The sequence below is a fragment of the Apium graveolens genome, unplaced genomic scaffold (genome assembly GCF_009905375.1).
Source record: "Apium graveolens cultivar Ventura unplaced genomic scaffold, ASM990537v1 ctg5961, whole genome shotgun sequence".
In the NCBI taxonomy this organism is placed as follows: domain Eukaryota; kingdom Viridiplantae; phylum Streptophyta; class Magnoliopsida; order Apiales; family Apiaceae; genus Apium; species Apium graveolens.
Genome location: NW_027419174.1, coordinates 18,995 through 30,702, shown reverse-complemented (window position 1 = coordinate 30,702; position 11,708 = coordinate 18,995). Strand labels below are relative to the sequence as shown.

The 11,708-nt window shown below is 33.8% G+C and overlaps 1 protein-coding gene across 5 annotated transcripts; it reads left to right on the top strand.

Moving 5' to 3' along the window:
- The first annotated feature begins 550 nt into the window (after window positions 1-550).
- LOC141702947 (MAP3K epsilon protein kinase 1-like) lies at window positions 551-10,277 on the top strand. 5 transcript variants are annotated; one of them, XM_074506526.1, is made up of 14 exons: window positions 551-672; window positions 757-891; window positions 1,376-1,396; window positions 1,946-2,019; window positions 2,162-2,252; window positions 2,773-2,868; window positions 4,689-4,820; window positions 6,057-6,160; window positions 6,522-6,627; window positions 7,099-7,386; window positions 8,291-8,470; window positions 8,563-8,646; window positions 8,968-9,059; window positions 9,875-10,270. In XM_074506526.1, the coding sequence occupies exons 2-14, from the start codon at window positions 757-759 to the stop codon at window positions 10,194-10,196; spliced, it is 1,725 nt and encodes a 574-aa protein (XP_074362627.1). In that variant the 5' UTR covers window positions 551-672; the 3' UTR covers window positions 10,197-10,270. The 5 variants fall into 5 exon arrangements, with proteins under 5 accessions (XP_074362627.1, XP_074362630.1, XP_074362629.1 ...); XM_074506529.1 differs by having other exon boundaries at window positions 8,978-9,059; window positions 9,875-10,191; XM_074506528.1 differs by lacking the exon at window positions 8,291-8,470 and having other exon boundaries at window positions 9,875-10,277.
- The last annotated feature ends 1,431 nt before the right edge of the window (window positions 10,278-11,708 follow it).

Sequence of the window (11,708 nt, the reverse complement as noted above, 5' to 3'; positions counted from 1 at the left end):
AAAGAATATATATATATATATAATTAAAAAGAGAATTAAAATTTAAAAATACCTATCCGAGTCAATTCATTTTAATTTTCACAAAATCTGAACAAAATAATAGAAAAGTATCCCATCAAAGTTTCATATACGGTAAAAAATCGATAAATAAATATCCGATAAACAAATAATCCTATTAAATGCATATTTTTTCCGGGCCCCAATATAATAGGGATAATATATTTCAAATTTGATAAATGAATAATCTCACTAAATGAACAAAATTTTCTATCTCAATCATATTTATTTATCAAGATTTAAATATACCAACCTTATCACTCTATCATCTTTAAAAACAATAACAAAGAAAATAAAAAAAGAATACAAATATACTAAAAAAAGGCACCCCTACAAATATATTAAAATATAATGTTTTTCGTGCTTTAATTGCATACGTTTTGGTTTCATGTAACTCCCCCTCCCCCTCCCCCTCTTGTGAAAATGATTTTTTGAATTGTATTTCTTACTTGTATGTAATGTTTTTCGTGCTTTAATTGTATATATTTTGCTTTCATGTAACTCTCTCTTTCTCTCTCTCCCTCCCCCCTCTCTCCCTCGCTCTCTCTCTACCTCTCTCCCTCCCTCCTCTCTCCCCCTCCCCCTCCCCGAGTTCTCTATTAATAAAAAACAGAGGTCTAGCTTTAATTGTATACGAATTATGTTAATTAAATCTCATTGAATTCAGTTCTGATCATTAAATGTGCATTTCTATTTTAGATGCTTGGTGATGAGATTGGAAGAGGAGCTCATGGTATAGTTTACAAAGGTTTGAATTTGGAGAATGGAGAATTTGTTGCAATCAAGCAAGTTTCTTTGGAGAATATCAAGGATGAAGATCTTAAAAATATAATGGTACGATTTTTCTTCTACATCTATAAATTTACTTTCCCCCTTACCTACCTTTACATATTGTATGTTGCAATCAATATTAACTTTGAGTATTGGTGTTCCTTGCGTTTTACATAATTTTCCGGCTTTATACTTAACTGTGCAACAAATGACTGAAAATTCTATTGCAATTGGGTCAGTCTTAGGCAGTATATGAGAAATTATGTCTCTAATAGCTTCTACATCATCATTTTTAAGCTTTATTATGCTATATACCTTTTGTGGTTCAGCTTCAGAATTATTAATTTTAATGTTTTATTAACTGATGTAGTTTATCTTGAACTTTTAAGAAAATGGTTCATGTAAGTGCAATGTTATTGATTTTTTGTGCTCCTTATTTGTTGTTTCAACACACTTCTATAGTTTTATATTCTTCCCATAAAGTTAAGCTGACTTTATGTATCTTTATGGGTTATTATGCCACTGGTTGAATACGTGAATGCTACAGCAAGAAATTGATTTGCTCAAGGTAATTTTATTCCCTTCTAATATATCCACTCGTATAATTATGATTTACACTTGCAAATACTTATTTTATATACATATTGGAATCTGGCTAGTTCTCATGTTCCATCTATCGACCAGAGCTTCTGCCTATACATTTCTGATGAATCATATCACTTTAAGATTATTCATTTTTGAAGTACCTGTTTGATTGGCTTAGGCAAACTCCTTTCCACTCACATTAGTTCTAAAAATTGAAAATTTTGATCAAGAGATCCAAGCTCGGACTACACAATTGGCGCTGGTCTATAGTACTCCCATCCTCCCTCCTCCCACCCCAAAGGAAAAAGTTTCAAAATTCTCACTTTTTTTTTGTCAAGTAAATTCTCACAATTTATTCTGAACACAAAGGCAAATTATTACCCAAACGATGGGTACTCGTGATTCACTCTTCCTCTAACACCTTAAGGTCTTAGACGGACTGGTTAATTAACTGTTTTATATTCGAGGTTTGAATTATTACCTATCATTTATATGTGCACTGATCTTTCTCCTTTCTTTTCATTTTTTACAGAACCTTAACCACAAAAATATTGTGAAATATCTTGGATCTTCCAAGACAACGAGTCATCTCCACATATTTCTCGAGTAAGGATGCTAAAACGATCTATTTATTGAATCTATGTAATGGTTTAGTACTTTAAACCCGACAACTAGGAATTCTAGCACATTGTTTCATTTTAAAGTGCACTTATTCCTTGAATTTATCAATATCTATGGTTTTGCAAAGGTACGTGGAAAATGGTTCTTTGGCAAACATCATTAAGCCGGCGAATTTTGACCCATTTCCAGAATCTCTTGTTGCCGTGTACATTACTCAGGTTTATCATTGTTTTTGAATTTATTGTTATGTAGTAGCAAGTTTTAATGTATTTGTGTTCATTTCATGTAAGGTTTTTCATTGATCGTGCTTCATTTTGATATCTTCCTCTCTCTCTCTCTCTCACACACACACAGTTGAGTACTTGTTCATTTTTATGCTTGATTTTGAATTTTGTGAACATGATTTTTTGAATTGTATTTCTTAGGTAGATATTTAAACTACTATCATATACATGTAATTATGTAAATGATCTATACTTGCTAAATTAGTTTTGTTTTTATTTGGGGTACATTCCCTCGGAGGCCATACTGTATCCGTACTCAGTGATAACTGTTATACAGACCTATGAGTACATACCATACATAATCTCTTTAACTCTCCTTTTGAGATCTATATCCTAGCTTCTTTATTGTTTCACTAAGTCCCTTAGCATGTTTACATAATGTTTCATTTTGTAACGCAAGTATCTCTCTTTTGATCCTTGTTTTTGGGTTACTTACAATATATATGCTTTTCAGGGCCTTGTGAAACTTGCAGATTTTGGTGTTGCTACAAAGTTAACTGATACAAATAGTAACGAATCTGCCGGGACAACATATTGGATGGCCCCTGAGGTACTTTTCTTATGATAGGGATGAAGGTGCCAGAGTTGGTTATAGTTTCATCACTAGTCATTACTATAAACAACAGTAGAATCTTTGACATTGTAATTTTTTTATTGCTCTGCATTTTTTTTATCACAAACATGTGTTCAATAGATTTGGGATAATACCTCTAATTTATTTAATAGATGATACAATTATTGTGCTTCCACAAATTGATGTCAATGTCTTTTAATAGATGTATCATAATGGATCGTGTATTTCACAAACATCTGATTATTCATCAATATATGAGTAATTTAGTGGTGTTTACTGTTTACATTTTAGTAATTCATATTGATCTATTTTTAAATCAAAGGTTTAGAATGCAAATGTCACATGTCTGTGTATATTTTTTGTAAAAATATATGAAGGTGTTTAGTCAAGAAGGAAATAATTCTGAACGACTTACAATAATATATTGCATTATACATTCATAAGTACTAAAAGTCATGAGCATAGTTATCACGAAGACGACTACTCTGAAGGTACTTCAGCATTGAGGACTTTTAAGCTCGACGTAGTGCTGTGATAACCGCGATTATGGTGAAACATCGTCCACTCAAACCAATGATAATACACAAGAAGCAGATGGAAATGAACATGATATTGAGATTAGTTACTTTGCTTGATTTTCATCATCACTTTTTTTTTTCATTTTCTGGGATGTGTTTGATATTACTAAATTTGATATTTGGATGTTATTATGTAATAGTCGTGCTTTATTTGACCTTACTATTCTTTTACTTTTGATTAAAAATATGAAATTGATGTGTTTTGTTAAGTTACCTGTATAACTATTTAATATATGTGTAAAGAATGACTTGTCGACTTTTTACTACTAGTCGGTTAAGCATCTCTGGCTCAAAAGACGGCTGATACAATTATACGAATGCATATGATTTGACAGAAATCAATACTATTGTATGGAATAGAAGTAAGATGGTTTGCTTGACAAAGTGGCAGGGAGATATTGGATTATGGGACAAAAATTCTTGTTGGCGAAATTGTTATTGACATATGTCAAGTGACGATTTCGGTATAATATTTGAAGAAAAAATCAACTTATTACTTAAATTCATCTTATTGTATATGGATTGAAATAATGTTGTTCTAGCAAGTTACAGCTTCGTATGTGTTTGGTATTTGTTTTTCTTAATTACCTACTTACATATATATGATTTATTAAAACAACATATAATCTTTTTTGCGGATATCTTATACTCGACAGCAGATCAGTAATTATGACCCAATATTTCTTCTGATTCCGTGATTTGAACCTGGGTGCCAGCCTTGCCATAATTGTGTTTTTTTCTCAGACTTGACCAAGAGACCAGGCATGCATAATGAGGCAAACCTGTCCAAGGGCTTGCTATTTGCCCATGTATAGTTTTTAATAAAAACAAAAAATTGGCATTCCTGCTCTCGAGATGAACCATACATCATACTCATATGTGTCAACACAAATTCTCTTGGTTGTTTGTTATGATTGTTCAACCCGAATTTTCTGAAATGCTGCTTAGAAGTATTGCCGAATTCTGAATTTCTTGAGTTACCTTGATTGTCTATTAGAGCAATATTCCCTGCTTCACAGATTAATACATCAAGTGGGTATAGTATCATTGACAGCATGTGTTGTGATCAATCAAGGCCATATCCCTGCATTCCATATTTGCATACTTTTAATGCGGAAGTGTTCAATATATTTATATGAATTACAGCATTGAATGTGCATTTAAGTCCTTTTTGTGGCAAGTGTATTGCAGTCCTTTTATTTAGTTATGCTTGTGTAGGTGATCAACATGTCTGGAGTTTGTGCGGCATCTGATATATGGAGTGTTGGATGCACTGTGATTGAGCTGCTCACAGGTTTACCTCCATATTATGATCTCGGGCCCTGGACAGCTCTTTGGCAGATTGTGCAGGTTATTTTTAAAAATTGTCATGGTGTTTTCTTGTAATGAGCTATCGTGAATTTAGTTTTTGCTAAGATTTTGGGGTGTTAACAAAAAGCATAAAATCATTTTATTCTCCTAGTGGCAGTATAAGTTGGCCTTTATAGCACATGAGGGAACATCATAGATATGCACTTCGATTTGTATTTTTTTATTAATTTTTTGACGTGTGAAGCATACATAATATGTGCAACATGAAGTATCGGTGTATTATTTACCTTTTTCTTTTATTTGAACATCATAGATTTATGCTATGATTATTATTTTTTTAAAATTTTTGACATGTGACGCATACCTAATCTGCGCAACATGATGTAACAGTGTACTATTTTTCTTTCTCTTTTTTTTGAAAGAAAAAACTGTAACGCATTCCAGTAGAGCGTTACAACAGGAATGACTATTTTAAGTAGAGATCTTGCCTATCATGCAGGTTTCACATTTGCATCATGATTGTTTTGTTTTGCTATTACCTGTCATGCACATCTCACGTGTGTAAACATATTTACATTCTTGAATTATCTGCTGCTGTGATGAGCCATATCTAAATTTTTTATTCTAAAACAATACTTTTTGGCTGTTCTAAAACAATACCAGTTTGCATTTAACACTTAATCGCCGTGGCTTAGATTGAATTTTCAATTCAAGCCTTTCTGTTAGCCCCATATTCAATATTGATGTTGATTAAGTTGAGTGCGAAACTCAGGAATTTGGGGATATGATTACTTTTAGAGTTAAGAGAGACCAGTCAGAAAAAAAATATTTGGCTTTGTAACGTAGATGAATAGATAGATGGTTTGAAATGGAGTTGGATGCATCCTCTTAAGATGAGAGAACTGTGTTAAGTCATCGGGATGATGGTGGTTAAACCTATCAAGATTACAGAGAATTAAATAGTTGTAGCTGATTATTCGATTATTGATCATGTGATAGCTGATTTAGGATCTAAATTATCGCATTATTAGTCAAGAGCTATTCATCTTGTTAGTTCAGAAATGGTTTCTGAATGTACAATTGAATCTGCATAATGTTGACTGTGCGAACTTAGGCTTGAATCATGTTCTGCCTAATATATTTTACAATTGCAAAAAGAATACAGCTTAGTTAACCATGTTATCCTGTCTTAGATCCAGTTGTGAATATAATGTAACCCATCTAATATCTACAAATCCTTAATTACTTGTATTCACTTCAGTACTTACTTTTCAGGATTACAGGCAGAGGCTGGATGCCAAGACTTTGCTTTCCCACCCTTGGATTCAAAGATCCAGGCGTATTGTACACTCTCCCCTTCATGACAGTGAAACATCAAGGTAGGCAACTTGATTTCCACTTTTCCGCTTCATCCATTTTCCCCATAAAAGCTACAAACACTCTGGAGGTTTACATTTTGCATTTTCACTTCTGTTGCGCTTTCTATTCATATTTTAGGAGTTAGCTTGTAATTATTGAACAAATTTTGTGTTTTTCGTGTTTTTTTTTAATTTAAAGATTTGGTTTGATTGTCTAAAGGTTACACTGTACACTTTCTTGCTTAAATAAATAATCATTATGACGGCATATGTGAAAACTGATGAATACACTGTCGGAGACTGAACTTCTATAAAGCTTTGCAGATTGTAGCTAGTTTGCATTACTATAATTGAGTTAATGTCTGATTACTTATTATTTTAGTGAGCAAGCTTTACTTTCTAAAAGAAGCTTATGTTCTGAGGATGCTGAGACATCGAGTGGAGACGATCAAAACTCTGTTGACAATCTCCATGCCAAGAAAGCCGAGGTGAGTGCTAGTGTTTTTTCCAGTATTATCATACATGTCATTAGTTTTGCCAGTTTACACAGTTAAGATTCTGATTTTTCATTAAGAATCCCATGAGCTCACCCAAAATATCGATATCATGTATGAAATTGTAATGACAAGCTGAGGATATGCATGCTTAGTGTATTGAATTATGAAGTACTGACACCACCGACGGCTATGCAACTTAATAACCCCTTGCCAACAAGATAAACTAGATACACGAAACCCTTGATGCCTGTTGTGTTCGGAACATCTAGAAAGTGAGAGTGTATTTCAATTCTTTAATAACTTGATTCTTGCCGTATCTTAGCAATCACACACTCTCAGATTGATGATAGAAGGCATTATGATGAAGCAGCTGCGATGTGTGTTATATTTTTTAGAACTGTTTTGTGCCTTTTGTAGTAGATCTAATATATCTCTATTGATGTCTTTCATGTAAAATTCCAGGACTCTGAAACAGAATTTCTTAAAGTTGATACTGCTGATGCGGACAAGGATGCTGAACATAATCCTCTTAGGGGTATATTCGGTGATCCTGAGACATCATCAGAACTTCACCAGGTCTCTCACTTGACCGGCCAGGATAAAGTGTTGGTTAATGATGAAACTGGTTCTCCTACTTTTAGTAGCAAAAGCATCATTTCAAAAAAAGTTTGTGTAGAAGAAAGCTCTAATCATGCTGAAAACGGTTCATCTAGTGCGACATCGAAAAGCCAAGAGTTTAGCCCTCCAAAGGTGAATTTATTTATTGTGTTATTTTCTTTTTAGAACATCTCTGAAATCAACAAGCATATCACGAAGACACGAACTACATACATAGTGTAAGCCTCTAATATGGAAGAGTTTGGTTTACCAGATCATCTATTCATGTTTTGTCAACATCTGATGTTGGTATAATTCAACTTTGTAAAGATAGAAAATATACTAATCATAAAGAAGAGTCATGTCAAAACTTCTTTAATTACACTGATTCGTAGGATTTCAGAAATTGATTTAAATATCGAAGATTCATTTATGTACTGGTTATCCAGATTCCAGGGAAATTAATATAAATTGCCTCATCTATAGGTAGTCTTCATTTTCTGCATAACCCTATGTCTATTTCATAAAAATGTCATTTGAGCTTGGTGGACTTGATAATTGAGCAGAAATCAAGCACACCAAAAGCTCAGCATAATTTGGAATCTACTCTAGTTTAGGCGGATCTGCACATAATCAGATTCTCCTCATAAAAAAGCAATGAACTCTACATTAGTGATGAAATTGATCATATGCCCATAGAGGAATATGCATTTGTATTATAACATCGCATGTTTTTTATATGGGCCTACATGCACCTTTTCTGCAACATTCTTTATGTAAGACTGCACTGTGTCATAACAATAATTCGTCTGTTGAATGTATACAAGATTGAATGCTATAAGTTTTCTGCTAGAGCAAAGAACTAGTACACATTCAATAATAATAATACCCAACCTTTGGAATTGATTTCTTATATTGACAACTTGGATGGCCTATCAAAATTTGAAAAAAGCTTTATCCGGACAATATTAGCTTAAGCATTTGACAACTACTACCAATAGAAAGAGAAAAAAAAATTATTTTTTTGAGCTAAATGGTAATTTCTCTGTATATCTAGGGGGTTGAATATAGCAGATTAATTTTGTCTCTGAGGCCAGATGAACCAGAAGACGTGCTTGTTTCTGCTTGCCAAAAATTAACAGCTTTCTTTCACCAAAGTCCTGAGCAAAGGCTTGGTTTCCTTACCCAGCATGGTTTTGTTCCTCTAGTGGAGCTACTGGAGGTTCCAAACATTCGTGTATGTCATTCTATAAGGCTTTGCAACTATAATTTTTGAACCTAGCTATCCTTGTATATTGGCAGCTATCATAATAACCTTTTTTCTAACAGGTCATATGCTCGGTGCTTCAAGTTTTAAATGAGATTACCAGGGATAGCACTGAAATTCAGGAAAGCACTTGTCTAGCAGGCCTGGTAAGTCGTGTGCAATATTCAGCTCTCAGGCTCGACATTCTGAAAAGTGACATGAGATTCAGTGTTCTGAATTGGGTTCTTCTGTACGTGGTTCATGATGAGTTAAGTCTGGAATTGCACCATGTAGTTAACTCTACAAAATTGGTGCACACACACAAGAATCTGTAGTCCACCAGTGTGACACCTTTTCTGGAATAAAAAAATTTGAACATGAATGAGTAGCGAAAGTCTGTCTCATTAGTTTATAGCTCTTTATTTTGACACTCCTTATAGTTTGTATATAATTGTTTATCGGATAACAGTATTACTATTTCATTGCAGATTCCAACAGTCATGGGCTTTGCTGTACCTGACCGCCCTCATGAAATTCGTATGGAAGCAGCAAAATTCCTGCATCAGTTTTGTCACTCAAGGTATATGGTTTTTTGCTCTTAATCCCTGTGGCATAATTATATCTAAGTAATAAGAATTGACTCCTGCTTTATACTGCCGTATGACTTTGCATATTTTTATTGCTTGCCGTGGTATTACCATTCTTGTGAGCTTTCTTGAGGCTGACTATAAAAACCACAGGTTCGTGCTTGATGTGAATCATATACACTCTGATATGCCATATGTTTCTTTCGATTCATTGTTTTATTTTGTTCTAGAAATTACAGAGGATGTAAACATTGTTACTTTCTTTCATTGTTTTTATTCTTGAAACTTGAATATATAGATATAAACTATTAATGACATTGTAGATTCTCCTGAATTAAACGTGGAGCACTCTCCACACACAAAAATATTGAAGAATTCAAAGAAAGTAACAAGAATGTTACTTCTAATCAGTGGCAAAGGACCCAGTAACTCAGCATAAGCAAATTGTGATAGTTGAATAAATTTAGTTGTAATAGCAGTCAGCTGTTTCTAAAAAGTCTGATATTACAAGAGTTACTTAAACTTGCAATTCCAATAAGAGAAAGGGAAATATTCAAGTCGAATACAGTTTTATAATATTTCATAACTCATGTGGCTGGATTAGCAAAAGTTTTTGTGTTGTATATATTAGCTGGTATGATGTATTGCGCCTTTTTCCCAGTTTCTTTGTCAAGTCATCTTTTACAAATTTTTACACGACTTCCACTTCTCAGATGCATCTTGAAAAGTCTTTAGCAGATCAAACTCCTCGTACATGCTTTTACCTGTAATTGTTTGTGTGTATAATTCAAGAATTAATGACATGCAGGGAAATGGTTCATCTTGCAATTGACGGATTGTGGCAAATATTTAAGCTTCAGTGGTCAAGCTCTAGGAATGATCTTTTCCATATAGCTGCAAAAACTGGAATATTACTTAGGCTTATCAGCACTCTGTATAGTTTGAATGAGGCAACTCAACTAGCTGCCATTTCTACTGGAGGTGGGTTACTCTATGATGCTGTAGTTTTCCAACAAATGTCTAGTGATCCTGAAATTTTTTGGTTCGAGCCAATGGTTTCTGGACTAAATTCTCTTAATTATCGCAACGGTAAACACTGTCTAACGACCGAAAAATATTGCTCTCTGTGACTCCTTTTTCAATTATATTATGTGCCGACAATTTCGAGAACACTTGTTTATAATAAAATAAAAAGGAAAAAAATGACAATATTAACACAATATCAGTCTTCTCTTACCAAAATAACGTTTTATTGTTTGTTTGGCCATTAATACCCGGTTGATACCTCGTTTCAAAATACGTATTAGGTATTTGAAAGAACCCTACAAAATCTCGGCCTTTTCAACAACACAAATCATGTTCTTTTAAACGATGAACATATAGCGGCGGTAAATAAAATTTTATCTATCTATGTATATGGGATCTGATGTATATAATATAAAGAGAGAAACTGAGTTGGATCGGAGAAAAGGTAGGATTCAGGTAGGATTCAGGAGAGAGAGAGAGAGATTTGTGGTTGGATTGGCGTCGATGTATATATTACTTAATTATTTGTATGTATAATCCGCATATATGAAATGTGTAATCGCTTTTACTTTAATCAAGATCGCGTATTACTTTTCTATTACGCATATATTAAATGCATATCATGTTCCCTTCTACGAAATGCATTATGTAATATTCCTCCTCTCAATGAGTAACAAGCTGGTAAATATGTCCTCCTTTCTGAAATAAGATATTTTTGTCAGTTTGACGTGATAAATCGGTATGGCCCAAAACATGACTTAATATGACTTCTCAATTTCCTAGACAATAGAAGACCGTCAAGTCTCCACGAATTATATTTACGTTCCTGATGCCTCTCAAATGTTTACCATTAAGTTTTGAGACCTATAGGTCAACCCGAATATATAAGAATGGACATTTTAAGCAAGGAAAAAAAAAAGAGCCAGAACAGCTGCAGAAGCGATTTGTTTTATAAATTATATTGTTCTCCTCTCCCAAGATTAAGCATTTGATAACTACTCCCAGTAGAAAGAGAAAAAATTATTTTTTTGAATTAAATGGTAATTTCTCTGTATATCTAGTGGTTGAATATAACAGATTAATTTCGTCTCTGAGGCCAGATGAACGAGAAGACGTGCTTGTTTCTGCTTGATGAAAATTAACAACATGGTTTTGTTCCTCTGGTGCTCACCCGAAGAAACTTGGATGACTCCTATATGAGAGTACTTGAAGAACGAGACACTTTCAAAGGATAAGATAGCAGCCAGGCGACTCCGATATAAAGCAGTACGATGTGTGAAATATGAACCGAGTTATACAAAAATGTTTTATTCAACCTTTATTGAAGTGCATCGCAGGAGAAGGCTGTCGTAATATTCTGAAAAAAGTACATGAAGGAATCTGCGACAATAATTCGGACGGAGGATCACTTGCGGCAAAGGTGTTACGTCAGGGTTACTTCTGGCCAATTTTGCGGGAATATTCATTTAAATTAGTTAAAGCATGTGATAAATGTCAAAGATTCACAAACTTCTCCAACATACCGGCAACTAAACTAACCACTATGGCAAGCCCTTGGCCATTTACCATTTGGGGGATTGACTTGATCGGGAAGCTCCTCAAAGCCAAAGAGGGTG